General features: G+C 40.3%; 1 protein-coding gene across 5 annotated transcripts in view; it reads right to left on the reverse strand.

Annotated features, from left to right (window-relative positions):
- The window catches only part of mcm9 (minichromosome maintenance 9 homologous recombination repair factor), a 54459-nt gene extending 37542 nt beyond the window's left edge, over window positions 1–16917 (reverse strand). For 3 of the 5 annotated variants that reach the window (XM_026318743.1, XM_026318740.1, XM_026318744.1), the window contains exons 1-9: window positions 16877–16917; window positions 9119–9307; window positions 8161–8326; window positions 6954–7060; window positions 4633–4839; window positions 4409–4490; window positions 2835–3035; window positions 2628–2753; window positions 462–581 (exon numbers count right to left, since the gene is read on the reverse strand). In XM_026318743.1, the coding sequence (XP_026174528.1) occupies window positions 462–581; window positions 2628–2753; window positions 2835–3035; window positions 4409–4490; window positions 4633–4839; window positions 6954–7060; window positions 8161–8326; window positions 9119–9307; window positions 16877–16915 (1237 nt within the window). In that variant the 5' untranslated portion in view covers window positions 16916–16917. Of the gene's footprint in view, window positions 1–461; window positions 582–2627; window positions 2754–2834; window positions 3036–4408; window positions 4491–4632; window positions 4840–6953; window positions 7061–8160; window positions 8327–9118; window positions 9308–10626; window positions 10759–16876 lie in introns of those variants that run through there. The other 2 variants (XM_026318741.2, XM_026318742.1) reach the window with 2 other exon arrangements.
- Window positions 16918–16958: the final 41 nt, after the last annotated feature.

A 16958-nucleotide genomic window follows, 5' to 3' on the forward strand; every position in this document is an offset into this window, starting at 1 on the left:
AAGTTAGACCAGAGAGTGAAGGAAAAGCAGCCAATTTGAGTACTCAACATCTCTGGGAACTCCTTCAAGATAGTAGGGAAACCATTGCAGCTGACTATCTGCTGAGACTGACAGAGAAAATGCAAAAAGTATGCAAAACAGTCATCAAAGCAAAAGGTGGCACCTTTGCAGATTCAAAAATACAAAACACATTCTAGATTATTTAGCATGTTTTTGTTGCCTAAATAATTATATATTTGTTGTCTCACTTTCAATGTTTTCAATATTAATATACAATGTTAAAAACAATAAAAATGGAAAAAAAAAAAACACTAAATAAGGTGTGTTCAGACTTTGACTGTAATTGTATATGTAAGCATATATACTGGAATTCTTTACCTAACATCAAGCTCTTGATAAAAATTCCTGATAAACAGCTTAAATATGGAAACTCTTGAGAGCTGACAGATAACAGATCCCACCTGCACTTGTTGATCCAATTCCGGCTGTGAGTACAGAGCGTGGCATGATCTTAGCTGCATACTTCAGGAACTGAGACTTTCCTGTACCAGGGTCACCAACCAGCAGCATATGACATTCACCTGAAGAAATTAACACCACAGTGAGAGAGCAATCCACAAATGACTAGTCAAATGATGTTGACAAAACAACAACAGTCAAACATTTGTAGAGCTGCAACAACTAACTGATAAAAATCAATTTAAATAAAATCTGTTATTAAAGTCACTAGCAAAGAACATATTCATCGTTCAGTCAGGTCTAAAGGTGTAGCTTTTTGCAAGGGGTGACACAGGGTGACACAGTGAGCAGTTGCTAAGACAAAAGAAGCAAAAGCGGAGGGGAGAAGTTATAAGAATCAGTATCAGGTTTAATAAGAGCCGTATATCCCAGAGCTGTGTATCTACAGTGCTCTGCTTCCAACACTACGCAGAATGTAACTACAAGTGATCTTTCTGATCACCTATAGCTTTTAAATAAAACAGATGCACAGAGTGAAATATGGCATTATTTTGCTTATGTAGCTAACAGTCACGGCAAGCCCCGGGACACCCAAAAGCGTGTCTATAAACAATGTTTTAAACCCACCCAAACCAAGGGAGCCAACATATCCAAGTAGCACATCGAGGTGCTAACGTAAATAATTTAAAGAGCAAGTGATAAATAACATAACTAAACTATGACAAGCCAAGTCAAATGAGTGATTTATTTAGTGACAAGCAAAGCTTTTTCAGCATCTAAGGAGTAATGTCTGATCTCTGTTCTTCAGACTATTGCGCCCTTGCATGCAGCTCACCAGGATAATGTTCAAGTGCATGTCTGAAAGCATGTCACTTCATCAGGGCTAATCCACCACTTTTGCTTTCAGTTTGAAATTCAAGTAAACAGATGCCTTTTTTTTTTTTTTTAAAACAAAACCCCTGTTCAAATGTTGTCACACAAAAGTATCTGAAAGTTGTTTTATTTTTTTATTACATGTGTAGAAAAGTTGTGCTTTAAGGTTTATATTTTAAAAATAAATTGCTGATATTGCAAATATTGCTGATGTGCAGTTACCGGCCCCACCAACCTGCAGTACCAGTGTTAATTTCGCTGACGAAGTATTTTCGTTATAATTTTCTATAAACTGTCAACTAAATCGACAGTAGATTTAGTCGACTAAAATCTTATGCTATTTAGTCAACTAAAACTAGACTAAAACTAAAACAAAGCAGATGACTAAAACTAAAATTGCATTTTAGTCAATAGACTATGACTAAAACTAAATTAAAATCTGCTGTCAAAATTTACACTGTTGCAGTGTCTATTTGTTGTTTATTGTTGCTGTTCTTTTCTCTCTGCTCTATCCACTCACCCCAACCGGTCGAGGCAGATGGCCACCCAAACTGAGCCTGGTTCTGCTGGAACATTAATCATCATCCATTTTCTTCCATAAAATTTTTCCTCTCCATTGTCTCCAAGTGCTCATAAGGGATTTGTGAGGTTCTATGTCAAGTGCCTTGACCCGAGTGCGAGTGCCCATTAGTGTCCAATATTGGAAACTAAGCAGGGCCATGCCTGGTTAGTACTTGGACGGGAGACCAACTTGGAAGACCAGGGAGCCACTATCCTTAGCTACTGAGGTTGCGTCAGGAAGGGCATCTGGCCAAATCGATGATGTGGATCAATTGATCTACTCTTAGGAAAACTTTTACTTCTGTTTTTTGCTCCCGACAACTGGAAGCCATGCCTGCTACTCTGCTATCATTGTTTACACCCACGACCAGCTGAATGCCCTGGGGCAACTGACCCTTGCAGCTAGAGAGAAGCCTTTAATACCGAAGGACTTAAAGAGAAGACGGAGAGGCTGTAGAGTGGGTGTCAAAAAACGGAGAAGACCTTTTATTCCAGTAGTCATTATGGGGAATGTTAGGTCTATGGCAAACAAAATGGATTAACTGGAAGCACTTGCTAAGACTCAGAGAGACTACAGAGAGTGCAGTATTCATGTTTTTCACGTGGTTACATGGGCAGATACAATGGGCAGATACAAGGCTCTAATGTAACTATCCCTGGCTTCCTTACTGTTCGAGCAGACACTTTGATTTTATTTGCTTAATTTAATAAAACATAAAAAACAAGAAACTTACCCCTGATCTTGGTCCCAGAAGAATCTACTCTCTGCACCCCACCAGCCAACACCATGGCCACTGCCAGTTTAATCACATACATGCCAAATACCTGTGGGCATAGGCTCAACAAGATTCTATTCCTACCTGCAGAGAAGTGATACAATAACATAAACAATGTAAATATAGCAGAACTTTAAGTGTTATGCGGTAAAAAAAATGTCCTACCAGCTATGGGATCATGTTTGTAGCTATTCCAGAAGTCATCAAATTCTTTCTGAATGTCATTCATACGCAAAGCAGCAGCAGCCTGCTGGTTGTTTACTTCTATGTTGTTAGCTTTGAGGACTAGCTCCACATCACAGCGAGTACCATCATAAAAGGGCTTCCAGCGCTGGCACATCACTCCATAAACAGTCACATCATCTCCTGGAAACAGTCCATACAGTCCAAAATTACTGAAAGCTACAGCATGACCATGACATTGTGTGTATTGTACCAGAAACATGGAAATGATGTAACAGAATGTTCAACTTTTTAAAGACTGTCCAAATGTCCACCCTACTCCGTATATATAGTGGTGTCCAAATAGCTAGTAACTGAAAAGTAGTGCCGTCAAAATTTTCCACAAAGCATTGTAAAAAGCAGTGTTAATTTTGACAGCAGATTTTAATTTAGTTTTAGTCATAGTCTTTTGACTAAAATGCAATTTTAGTTTTAGTCATATTTTAGTCATCTGCTTTATTTTAGTTTTAGTCAACTAAATAGCATAAGATTTTAGTCGACTAAATCTACTGTCGATTTAGTTGACTAAAATATTTTGGGTTTAATTTAAGTGTAATTTAGTAAAACTATTGTAATATACAAAATATTCTAAATTAAAATTAAATGAAAAACCAGTTTCATTAAATATATATGGAATATGGCCTTTCCATAAAAGACCAAAAATTAGATATGCATTGTTTATAACCTGCATATGATATTCTTCATTCTTTAAAGCAAAAGAGCAACTCCAAAATATTTAAGTGAAAAACTGTATTTAGCAGTAATGCCATTGCATCAACCGTGAAACTGACCCATATATCTTCTCTTTGTTTTCTCCCAGCTGTTGCCATTTCATTATAGTTTAAGTCAAACAGAAACCCAGTGTAGGCTATGATAATGTCATGTACTTGCGCATCCCGCGTCACTAGGTGGATCAGTTACTTTTCAAAAGTGCGTGTGTGTCTAAGAAGATTAATTCTGATTAGATCTTTTCTAAAAATGTCCCTCTCACATTTTTGTCTTGTTTTTATTAGTCAACAAAAATGTCAATATATTTTTATTTAGTTTTCGTCATCACTTAATTTGTATTTAGTTAACATCTCGTTTTCGTCAGTGAAAACTTGTTGACAAAAATTATAACAAAAATACTTCGTCAACGAAATTAACACTGGTAAAAAGTAGTGAGCAGCGATGGTCACTAGACGGGCAGAACAGACCGTCATGCATTGTGTGGATGAAAAAATGGTAGAAACACCCAAAAGTTATAATTATAGATTCAAGATTGTAGCTGAAAATTATGAACAGATGGTTAAGGTATACCTTTTAAGAAAACATTCAGGATGAGATAAATTAATTTTTAAACACTAAATTATTAAGATAATAAAAATAATTAGAGTTTGAAACAGGAAGTGTTGTCTACATGGAGGTCAATCTGATTTTTAACTGACCTTCACCTTGAACCGCAGGCACATTATTGTCATTATTATTATTATCATTATTATTATTATTACAGTCTCTTGTCAATTTACAGTTCTTACCAGATTTACAACTGTCAACCAGATCATCCTCCAGGACCACCACCATAGAACGAGGAATACTGCCCACTGACAGCCTCTGCACCTGTGGCAGGGCGGCATGACTTAAACTGACCAAAAGTAAACTGATATTTTAGATGCTACGCAAATACAACAAAATTACTAGAAGAAATATCAAATTGTTTAGTGGTTACAAAAAATGAAGATTACATGCATAATTGCCCTACTTGCTCTTGTATCCTGATCTCCTGATAATCCCTGCAGGCAACAGGCTCAGATCCCTTAGATAGACAGCTGAATTTAAATGAGTTACATCCATCAGGGTTAGGGCAGGCCACAGGTGGCACAAAAGTATAAAACTGGTCAAACTCAGCCTGCACCATGAAAACGTGGCGACATTTTGAGCACATGTAATCGCGTTCATATTCCAGAACCTATGAAAGATGGAGAAGGAATTCTTTCAAAGTAAACCCCAAAACAACAACAAAAAAAAGGCAACATTTAAATGTAGCCACAAGCTGTGCTCTCATTGTTCAGATATAGGCTACATCACTACTATCTCAGTTGATCCATTTCAATTAATAGTGATTTGCGTTCCCAATGTGAGGGCTGGAAGATATAACCTCCTGCTTATTTAATGAAAATGCTATTTTGCTTCCATTTTTCTCTGTATCAGCAATGTCAAATTCGTGCAAAAACTGCACAAACAAAACCAGCTTCATAAAGTAGTAAATGTGAACTAGAAATAGGACCACACACAAACAGGAATATTTAGTCACCAAACATTAATTTCAGTATCAGGTCAACTAAATCGACAATACAGCAACAGCACTTGTTGCTGTATTGTTTAGACACACCCATCTATACACTGACCAAAATTATAAACGCAACACTTTTGTTTTTGCCCCCATTTTTCATGAGCTGAACTTTGATGTAAGACTTTTTGTATGTACACAAAAGGCCTATTTCTCTCAGATATTGTTCACAAATCTGTCTAAATCTGTGTTAGTGAGCACTTCTTTGCCGAGATAATCCATCCACCTCACAGGTGTGGCATATCAAGATGCTGATTAGACAGCATGGTTATTGCACAGGTGTGCCTTAGGCTGGCCACTCTAAAATGTGCAGTTTTATCACAAAGCACAATGCCACAGATGTTGCAAGTTTTGAGGGAGCGTGCAATTGGCATGCTGACTGCAGGAATGTCTACCAGAGCTGTTGCCCGTGAATTGAATGTTCATTTCTCTACCATAAGCCGTCTCCAAAGGCATTTCAGAGAATTTGGCAGTACATCCAACCAGCCTCACAAACGCAGACCACGTGTAACCACACCAGCCCAGGACCTCCACATCCAGCATCTTCACCTCTAAGATCGTCTGAGACCAGCCACTCGGACAGCTGCTACAACAATCGGTTTGCATAACCAAAGAATTTCTGAACAAACTGTCAGAAACCGTCTCAGGGAAGCTCATCTGCATGCTTGTTGTCCTCGTCAAGGTCTCGACCTGACTGCAGTTTGTCATCGTAACCGAGTTGAGTGGGCAAATCGTCACATTCGATGGCGTTCTGGCACTTTGGAGAGGTGTTCTCTTCAGGGATGAATCCCGCTTTTCACTGTACAGGGCAGATGGCAGACAGATGGCGTCATGTGGGTGAGTGGTTTGCTGATGTCAAGGTTGTGGATCGAGTGGCCCATGGTGGCGATGGGGTTATGGTATGGGCAAGCGTATGTTATGGACAACGAACACAGGTGCATTTTATTGATGGCATTTTGAATGCACAGAGATACCGTGACAAGATCCTGAGGCCCGTTGTTGTGCCATTCATCTATGACCATCACCTCATGTTGCAGGATGACAATGCACGGCCTCATGTTGCAAGGATCTGTGCACAATTCCTGGAAGCTGAAAACATCCTAGTTCTTGCACGGCCAGCATATTCACCGGCCATGTCACCCATTGAGCATGCTTGGGATGTTCTGGATCGGCGTATACGACAGCGTGTATACAATACAGTAAAACTGCACATTTTAGAGTGGCATTTATTGTGGGCAGCCTAAGGCACACCTATGCAATAATCATGGTGTCTAATCAGCATCTTGACATGCCACACCTGTGAGGTGGATGGATTATCTCGGCAAAGGAGAAGTGCTCACTAACACAGATTTAGACAGATTTGTGAACAATATTTGAGAGAAATAGGCCTTTTGTGTACATAGAAAAAGTCTTAGATCTTTGAGTTCAGCTCATGAAAAATATGGAGAAAATATGGAGAGGTGAATGTTGCTGCAGAAATGATGAAGCTGATTATTTAGTGTCACATGGCACGGACTGCACTTGCTACATTCCAAAAAGTTGAGATTTTTTCATCTCACTGCAAGAGACATCTGGTGCAACGCTTGTCTGTGTGTACACAGGAAAAGAACATACAGACATATAAAAACAGTGTGTACATATGGTTCATGTTAAAGGTAAAGGGAATGCAATGTCAGTCTCCTCACAACAACAAAAAGACATTACTGAAAACTGAACAAGTGCCATGCTGTTACCTTGACAACACTGGTTCGTATGACAGTACCAGTCACAGACAAAAAGTGTCCTACATCTCTAGACCTGGGAACAATATCTCTGGTCAGCTCTGGACACACTGGCAGACCTGGGCATACAAGAGAGAACAAACATGAAAAATGTTAATTTAACAGACAAAATAGCAGCTCGGGTTGAACTCTCTCTCTAGAAAATGCATCAGTTTTGGAATTCATAGCAGCAAGATGCTATGGATCTATTGATGCTACATAGTTTAGACAAACAGGCATGTTTTGTTAGACTGCATATCAAACTTGTCAGGAATAGCAGATAATCAATGAACAAGTTGCTTTAAATTAAAAAGCAGAGTCAGTTCTATTGATTGAAGCGCTACTGTTTGATAATGCTCTATCTATTAACACATAAACCACTTAATCATTTCCGTATCAAGTAAAACAGTAAGCTTTAGAAAAAAAAAAAAAATCAAAATCTCAAAAATGACATTTGATATTTAAGGGCAGAAGAGAGGAAAAAATAGGGCTGCTCCATTATGAAAAAAATTATAATCAGTTATTTTGGTCAATACTGACTAGATTATTTAATATTATTACTCATTGACTGGAAAAATGTTGCATTTATTGAACATCAGGTAACTAAAAATACTTGTGGTGTTATCCAATTGTTGCAGACTCCATCACATGGCAAATTTTTCAATTCAATTCAAACTGTTCCCAGAAAACGATAACAGTACCAGTCACAAGTTCACAGGTCCTACCTTTTTTTTTTTTGCTGCTGCTCTTTCCACTTTCACTGGTCCTGATTTTTAAATACCAAAATACCCCCAGATATCTCACATATGACCTGCTTCTCTGATATTACATGGCTGAGTGAGCTTAGGTTTCAGGAAGGGTAAAAGTGTGTTTGTGTAATTCGGGACACAGATGGAATGCTGCACAAGAATTGTTCTTTTTTTTATTAAATTGTTTTTGTGATCCTTTGGTGTGAAAATCAAAATTCAATTAACTGCACAGCCACAGGACAGTTAATTTACATGACTGTAAAATCACAACACAACACAACACATACATACATTCACATACAGCCTCACACTCACATTACCTGAACTTCCCTCCAGGAATATATAAAGTCTATCCCAATATAATCTTAATCCAAGGTGTGAGCAACTCGTAACATCTGCTAACATCTAACCATCATCACTGGATATCTAACCTGTAATGCGGGTATGAAAAGTGTGTCTCAGCCTCTGTTCTTTTGTTCTCCCATCTCCACAGTGCTTGAGCAAAACATTTCCTGACGACTCTATGGCTGCTCTGCACAACACTTTATCAAATATAGCCAGGACATCACTGGGATAGGCGTTGAAATAGTCCCCAACCTGTGGCCACAAACAGTACAGACACCATGTAAATTAGTGCCAAACGGATAAAAATTAAAATAAAATAGCAAAATAGAGATTGGAAAGCAACTAGAGCATCAAAAATACACACAATAACAATAATAATGGTATAAAAAATATGTACATGAAAACAATAATAAGATGTCAATGTAAGATTTTTTGTCCGCAGCCAATCATGAATACAGAGGTGAACAATGACAAATTCAGTGAAACCTGTGGAGTCTGATGGCAGCATGGACAAAAAACATGTGCCGCCTAGAGCACCAGGGTGTCCATATACCTTCACTTCTCTGTCCGTCTTTACTAGCTGGAAACCATCCAAAGATACATACAAAGATCCCCAGCTGACTGCAGCATAAAACTGTACACTTGCTACACTTGATACTACAGTTTGGTAAAACATGTCATCTAAGGGCCTAACTCACCTTATGAGTAAAAGTCATCCATGACCTTTTTTATGTAGTGCGTCTGTGTTCAGTGACCAGTTCAACTTGTTTTCCAGGTGATTTATTTGTGTGTGTGTGTGTGTGTGTGTGTGTGTGTGTGTGTGTGTGTGTGTGTGTGTGTGTGTGTATGTGTATGTATGTATGTATGTATGTATATATATAAAATAAACATTTTCCCTTCTCACCCCTATGGGTGGTGTGTGTGTGTCTTCCTCAATCTCGGGTCCTCTACCAGAAATCCCAATCTGAATAATCTCAAGTACAATGACTTATTCCTACTTATTTTGAACACAGTAGATTGTAATTTAAATTGTTTTGACATTACCTCCATACTGGCTTCAAACAATGTCATGGCATTAACAACAACAGGCTGATGGATCGCTTCATTGTTATTTGCAGTAATTTGGATTATGTCACCATGATGATGCTCTTTCAGATAGATTTCAAACACCTGGGCAATCAGGGCCTCCTGTTCTGCCCTTAAGAACATAATGACATGATATGATCCAGATCCCTGGAAAACAAAAAATGAACATTGTAATGGTAAGAGTTTGACATTATATAAATGTTAGATTAGATTTAGAGAGTCCTCTAAAAATCAACCAGAATGCACATTTCTATTACACAAAAATATTATGGTTTTGTAAATAATTAATTGATTTCCATAAAATATTAGAAATTATTATCAATGCCCATCACAGTTTCCTTGACACTACAGTAGCATTGTAAGATAGCCGTTTATTATCTCACCAACAGTCAATTCAGTCAAAGATTTTCAGCTTACCTAAGACAGAAAATAAACTAATACTCCCACTGGTAAATTTGTCCATCCATTTTCTATACCCGCTTATTCCTTAACCAGGGTCACCGGGATCTGCTGGAGCCTATCCCAGCCTATTTCAGGTGAAAGGTACACAACCCACACAAGCACAGGGAGAACATGCAAACTCCACACAGAAAGGCCGGGTTGCGAACCCAGAAACCTTCTTGCTGTGAGGCAACAGTGCTAACCACTCACCCCCCATGCTGCCTGGTAAATTTGTCAATGCGTGTAAATTTGAAAAACAACTTTTCAGAAATCTGACTGACCAATCTGGGTATGGGTGTTTATTTCATCAAAAGAAAATACAGGTCTCCAGAAAATTCTGTGCTGGTAGTTAGAGAAGTTAAAACACGAAGTGGGTGATTTTCTATTTTTTGACCATTTTCCACAAATCTCACATAGACTAAAATCCACCAATGAATCTGATGCCGTTAGGTACCATAATGTCCTACGTGCTATTGGATATGGCTGGTATTCAGTAGATACTGGTAAATTTTAAAACCTATTATCAGTTATTCGACAAAACTGTCATGGATTCATTTAAATCCAAACCAATAACTTGGTACCACTCATTTTTAACATTATTTCACATACACGGTTCCACAGAAATCAATATTAACAAATCACAGGCAAACATAAAAAATAAATTTCATGTAAGATATAATCAATTATGATTATTTTGGCGTTATTTCTGTATTATATGTCTAAAGGTACAGTCAGGGACAAATTGATGAAACGAACAACAAACAGATGCATATTATTGAAACCCGTTGACTTTTGTTTGACTTTCGTTAATGTCCGGTTGAAAATCTTTATAAATACGGCAACATCGTTCGCAAATAGTTAGTGGGAAACATAGGTACCAGGTAACACAGAAACGCACGCGTCTCTGAATGCAAAACCTGGTCTAGCGGAACCGGGTCCAAAAAGGCGGCTTATACGGCCATTCTTTTCTTAAAACTAACGCTACTCAGACACACGTATCAATTCGACTACATCACTGTTCCTACCTGAGGCAATGTCCTAAAACCAAAACAAGGATCCACTTACGGTACGGTAGAAGAAATCTTTGCCGTACTGAAACTCTTTAAGACTGAAAAATCCTTCTCCTCTGTAAACTGCACAAACCTTCTGTTCCACCGCTGTTATGACAACTTCCGCACTCGTGACGTCACGGACACAACCCTAAAAGTAGACCCAAACCCAAAGAGCGAACAAACGGTAAATATATAACTATGGTTATATATACATATATATGTATATATATATATATATATTTTTTTTTGTTTTGTTTTTTTTTTTTTTCCCATCCCATTCGTGTCCAGTGCCACCTGACTCCCTAAAGAGCTGCCTTCTCACTGGATCCCAGCGCTGTCTTCTCGCAGCCAGAGTCTCCAGAGCCGCAGCAGCCAGAGCCTCCAGAGTCACAGCCAGAGTCTCCTGTCCTGCAGCCTCGACAATAGCATCGCCTCCACCACGAAGAAGCAGACTCCAGAACCTCAGTGTGCCAATGTTGCCGTCCCCATTGAGGCCTGAGCCAGAATCCTTGGGTTGGCTGGTCACCGCCTCTCCAGGTCCGGCCGATCCACCTGGACGCAACATCATCGGAGCCCAGGTTCCAGTTCACTTAAGGGAACGTCCTCTAGAGTGGCCCTCGGATTTCAGCTCTTCCCAAGGGCTGTCCTCCAAAGTGATCCAAGCTCTCCTGAGGGGACATCGTCCAGGACCATCCCGGGTCCCAATGCGCCTTAGTGGTTGGCCTCCAGAGCGGCCCTGGATTCCTGTGCACCTGCGGTGCCATCCTCCAGAGCGACCCCGGATCCTAATATGCCTGAAGCCCTGTCCTCCAGAGAGGCCCCGGATCCCTGCGCAGTGGAGTGGCTATCCTCCACAGCAACCCCGGACTCACAGCTGTCTGAGGGGCGACCCTATTGGCCCACTCTGCTTCCTAGGACATTATTGGGGCAGACCCCCCAGAACTTGGACTGTTTATTTTGGTTTGCATTCTGGTGTGGCCTACGGGAATTCTGGCAGCTTGGGCTCAATCAGGCTATCAAGCCACAACTGTGCCCTATTACCTGTCATCTCCGACTCTAGTCATAGGGGCTCATTCCCTTTGTTTGGTGCCGGATTATTGTCCCTGTTTGTACCTGTTGTGTTTGTTCCTTTGTTAGTGCCTTACCTAAGATTGTGTCGCACTTCACCACCCTACGGTAGTGGAATCACCGTATGCTGGCTCCTTTGTCTTTTTTCTGTCTCTGTTAACTAAGTTTTTCTTTATGTTTTGAAATCTGTCCAAAATAAAAAACTCCTTGGTTTGCACTTGGGTCCAATCTCCCTCATTCCCCCCTCTGGGAAAATGTAACAGTACCTTCTGCTGGTGTCCCTGGTCCTGGAGCCCTATATTGCTGATGTGCAGTTACTGGCCCCACCAACCTGCAGTGTCTATTTGTTGTTTATTCTTGCCGTTCTTTTCTCTGTCCTCTATCCACTCACCCCAACCAGTCCAGGCAGGTGGTCGTCCAAAATGAGCCGTGTACTGCTGGAGGTTTTTTCTTCCGTTAATAAGAGTTCTTCCTCTCCACTAAGAGATTTGTTGGGTTTTTTTGTTTTTTGTAAAGTGCCTTGAGATGGTTGAATTGTGCTTTGGCGCTATATAAATAAAACTGAATTGAATTGAATTGAATAGTCTTCCTGATTATGTTAGACAAGCATCAACTCTGTATGAATTGTGTTATACAAATAAACTTGCCTTGCATTTAGTTATAACCATGCATATGCATCACTGCAATTGTTGTTGTTCTTTATTATCTTTTTCAATCCTATCTATTTTCTGTCTCTATCATTGTCCCTTCTGTCCCCCACCCCCTGACTTGTCCTGTAGCTGGCATCATAAAAAAGAAATAAAATCTATTCAACAAGAGGAGCAACATGTCTTGAGAAAACAACTTTGGCTTAAAAAGGGTAATCTAGCCTGCCAGAGTGCCCAGCTAGCCGTCCTGGTGGGCTGGCCAGCCCTGCCAATGCCACTGCCTGTCCTGAACCAGACCTCCATACAGGTGTGTTGGCTGGCTCCACCAACGTCACTGCTCAGGAGCAGCAGTGACGTTGCAAGGCAAGGCAAGGCAAGGCAAGGCAAGGTAAGGCAAGGCAAGTTTATTTATATAGCACAATTCATACATAGAGTAATTCAAAGTGCTTTACAGAAATAAAAGACAAGTTAAAAATACATAAGGTTGTCGCGTTGCCAAAACAGGTTGAAGTTATCAATGAAGTGCACTCCTCTTATCTCACAGGCCTTGGACAGCCATGTGTTCAATGCAAGCAGCCAACTGAATTTATTAATCCTCCTGTCGATGTTTGGGAGAGGTCCATTGATAAATGACTGGACTTTCAGTTTGTCGAGTTCCTCTAATAATTTACAGAAGTCCTGTTTTAAAACCTCTGATTCTCCCTTTCTGGTCCTGATCCTGTACCCACATACAGGATCAGCTGTTTGACTCCATTGAGTGTTTTGAGATGACCTGGGAGAGGAGAGCTGCTATATCAGTGACCATGGCACTTGGATAGCCGCATGTAATAATTCTGCTGTTGTTTATGTCACTGATAGCAGCGTCTCCAAGCAGAAGGATATCTCTGTCCTTCACAATTGTCATAGATTCTTTGTATCTGTTTCTCTGACTGGCTCCATGGCTCCTGTTTTAAAAGTTATTGCTTTTTTTGGTTTTCAGTCACAGCAGACATTTTTTGCTCAATAAGATTTAGTTCAGACAGTGGTTGAAACCTGTTACTGAGCTGTATGTTTGTTGATGCTACATGTGGTCCTGGGGTACCACCATTCTTCTTTCTAATTCTGTGACGCTTTGGCTTAGCACCATGTTTATGCCAGGCGGCTTCATTTTGATCAATTCCCACTCTTGAAAGTTTTGGGAAAGACACTATCGTCCAGGTTCAGAGTAGCGTTTTGGTCAACATAGCACTTATTATTGATAGTAGGTTTTGCCTTCTTTCCACTGGGTTTGAACAGAAGCGTGTCGTGAAGTCCTTTTTCAGATTCCAGAGCAAGAGTCTGTTGTAACACATTGATTTCCTGAAGATATATCCGGCAGTTTGGGCACAATGTGTTTTCTTTTCCAGATGTGTTGAAATATAAACAATCCATGACTGTAGTCCCTCAATAGGTCAGATTAGTTGTTAAAAAGAAAAGTAAAATCCTCACTAAAATTACAGAAAAGCGTCTGCACCCTTCAGAAGCAGGAAGCAGGCTGTAGGTCCTACACCTGACCTTCGTCCCTGCCGCAGCCAGTGATTCTGCTTGTTCAAGGGGTCAGGTTTCATTGATCTTTTTTTCTCCTGGTATATATACTTGCTGGTTTCTTTTGTTTGTTGTTGGATTATTGGTTTGGTTTCTGAGTGAATGCCTGAGCTGAGATATTCCTCTTCTCGGCCGTGCCTGAGTCCATTTCTCCTGTGTTTGACGTTTAAAAAAAGAACCTTAGTTGTCCGGACCTGGATCCTGTACCAGTTCTTCCCCAACACCTTAACATAACTGCAATAAAATTTCCATTCAAAATTCGAAAATAAAGCTAAAGCTAAAATAAGCATCCACCAGTGTTTTTTTGTCCTCATTCATTGTCACATATACTGATTGTAATTTTCTAGACTCTTTTGAAAATGAATGGAAGCAAACTAGAAATTATCTATCAGTTTTTTATTGCTGTTATTAGCAGAATATTCACTTAAACTAGACGATGCAATTTCTGAAGAAATTGTGTTGGGATTGCCGATCGCCGCGAAAAGCTCGAGGCTCGGTTGCGATAATCGAGAAATACCGACTGTAGTGAGGGTGCTTTTATTTTGAGAAAATGCTATAAAAAGGCTTTTATTTTGAAAGGACATAGAGCTGCAGGAGTCTCATGGGAACTCACAAAACAATATGGACTTTATTTTGAATATTCCTTACAATGTACAAAAATGTAATATCTTCCTATAAATAACTGTAGACTTTTATTGTGAAAGTCTCACCATGTCAGAAACCATGGCTGACATGGAAAATGTCCTCACCTGGTGCCTGAAGCTGTATGCCAATAACCAACGTCCGTTTTAATATTGAGTTGCTGTTTCAGGGCTTTTCTATTGAGAAAATGCTATTTCGGGGCTGTTATTTTGAAAGGACAAAGTGCTGCAGGAGACTCTTGGGACCTTGTACTAGAATTTGGACTTTATTTTGAAATATCCTTACAATTTACAAAAATGTATTGTCTTCCTATAAATAACTGTAGACTTTTATTGTGAAAGTCTGACCATGTCAGAAACCATGGCTGACATGGAAAATGGCCTCACTTGGTACCTGAAGCTGTATGCCAATAGGTAACGTCCATTTTAATATTGAGTTGCTGTTTCAGGGCTGTTTTATTGTGAAAATGCTCTTTCGGGGCTTTTATTTTGAAAGGACAAAGTGCTGCAGGAGACTCTTGGAACCTTATACAAGAATCTGGACTTAGGCATTTGGTCCTGGAAGTGTGCAGCGGAGGTGTGGGAGAGAGCATGGGAGAGCAGCTAGCCTCCAGATGGAAGCTGTGGGCTCTGGAGGGTCCTGGAAGAGTAGAGTGGGGCCTGGGGCAGTGAGCTGCGGGCCTCCAGGGGAAGCGGTGGGCCCTGGAGAGTCCTGGAAGTGTGCGGCAGAGGTGTGGGAGAGAGCAGGGGAGAGCAGCTACCCTCCAGAGGGAAGCTGTGGGCTCCGGAGCGTCCTGGAAGAGTAGAGTGGGGCTTGGGGCAGTGAGCTGCGGGGCTCCAGGGAGAAGCAGTGGGCCCCGTAGGGTCCTGGAAGTGTGCAGCGGAGGTGTGGGAGAGAGCATGGGAGAGCAGCTACCCTCCAGGGGGAAGCAGTGGGCCCTGGAGGGTCCTGGAAGTGTGCACGGGGGGTGTGGGAGAGAGCAGGGGAGAGGGGCAGGCATCCAGGGGGAATGGTTCAGTAAACACTAGTTAACAGTGTGAGCATCCCTAGTTTGTGTGAAGACAACATACCAGAAGGGATTGGAATTATCATTTGTCATGAACAGATAAAAGAAAATTCTGTTTTATGTTTACATTAAAGATAGATGTTTTTTTCAAAGAAAACAGCTAGGTTCAGGTGAGAAAGTGAGGTCAAAATGACTCTACCTGACTGCATTACCCAGTTGTTATGCGTAATGCAGTTAGGTAGTGTCATGGCCACGTTGCGAAAAAACCGTAGGTCCTATGAAAGTAAGAAAAGCATTCCCTGAAAGAAGACAAAAATCTCTACTACTTTTGAGAAAATGGTGTATGAAGAGTCAAAATTGTGGCCGTGACGGCGAGTTAGAGAGAAAAATTTTCAATCAACTTAACAGCTTCTCCCGCTCTAGCGGTGACGTTACGCACTCTAGCTCTCTCCCAGACACCAATGTAAAAATCAGAAATTTCCTAAAAAAACCATAAAACTTAAACTGCCATTAAAGAAAAACCATAACAGATATCAAAAAGCTGAATACAGATAGATTAATGCCTTCTGACCCGTTTAAAGTTCGAATGGTGTTTCTAGCTGAAAGTATGCTGACACAGTTAAAGCTGAAAGAGGACAAAGTTGAAGGGGATTTTAACGTTCTCTCCATTCATTCCTATGGGAAAAAATTCCAACAAAACCTGGAATATTTCGGAAATTATGAAAGATATCGCTGAAAAAAGTAGAAGCACCCATCTCCTCATCGAGCTGAACGCGACGGTGTTTGAATGACGTTTCTACGTCGAACGGTGTAGGACTAGATAGCGACCGAAAAACGGCGGAATAATAATAAAGAGAAAAAAAAAATTGCACAGCAATCCCAACAATAAAATAAATTCAATTAAACAAATTCCGTACATTGCTGCTTATTCCTAACCAGGGTCACAGAGTTTTAATGGAGCCTATCCCAGCTCTTTTTGGGTGAAAGGCAGGAGTAAACATACGCAAGCTGGGTTTCGAACCCAAGATATTTTTGTTGTGAGGCAACAATGCTAACCACTCCTCCACCAATGCACTACTCTATAAGCAAAAAAGCTCATAAAACAGCGAGTCCGTGCACTCTGATATCTTTATATAGGACTGCTGTTTATTGCATGTACACAGTCACTATAATGAACGTATAATCTCGACCCGCTGTGGTATTTGTTTTGTTTTGTTTGTTGAAGTTCATTTTAAAAAACGCTTTAAAAAGTGTAGCGAATGGAAAAACATGCAATTCAAAATAAATAAATACATACTGCGAACTGGGACTCTAAGCAAGTATTCTCTCTGACCATACTCGTGGTGGCGGTTAATTTGGTTTGCGAACCGCCAATAACC

Source organism: Mastacembelus armatus, chromosome 24 (genome assembly GCF_900324485.2).
Source record: "Mastacembelus armatus chromosome 24, fMasArm1.2, whole genome shotgun sequence".
Taxonomy (NCBI): Eukaryota; Metazoa; Chordata; class Actinopteri; order Synbranchiformes; family Mastacembelidae; genus Mastacembelus; species Mastacembelus armatus.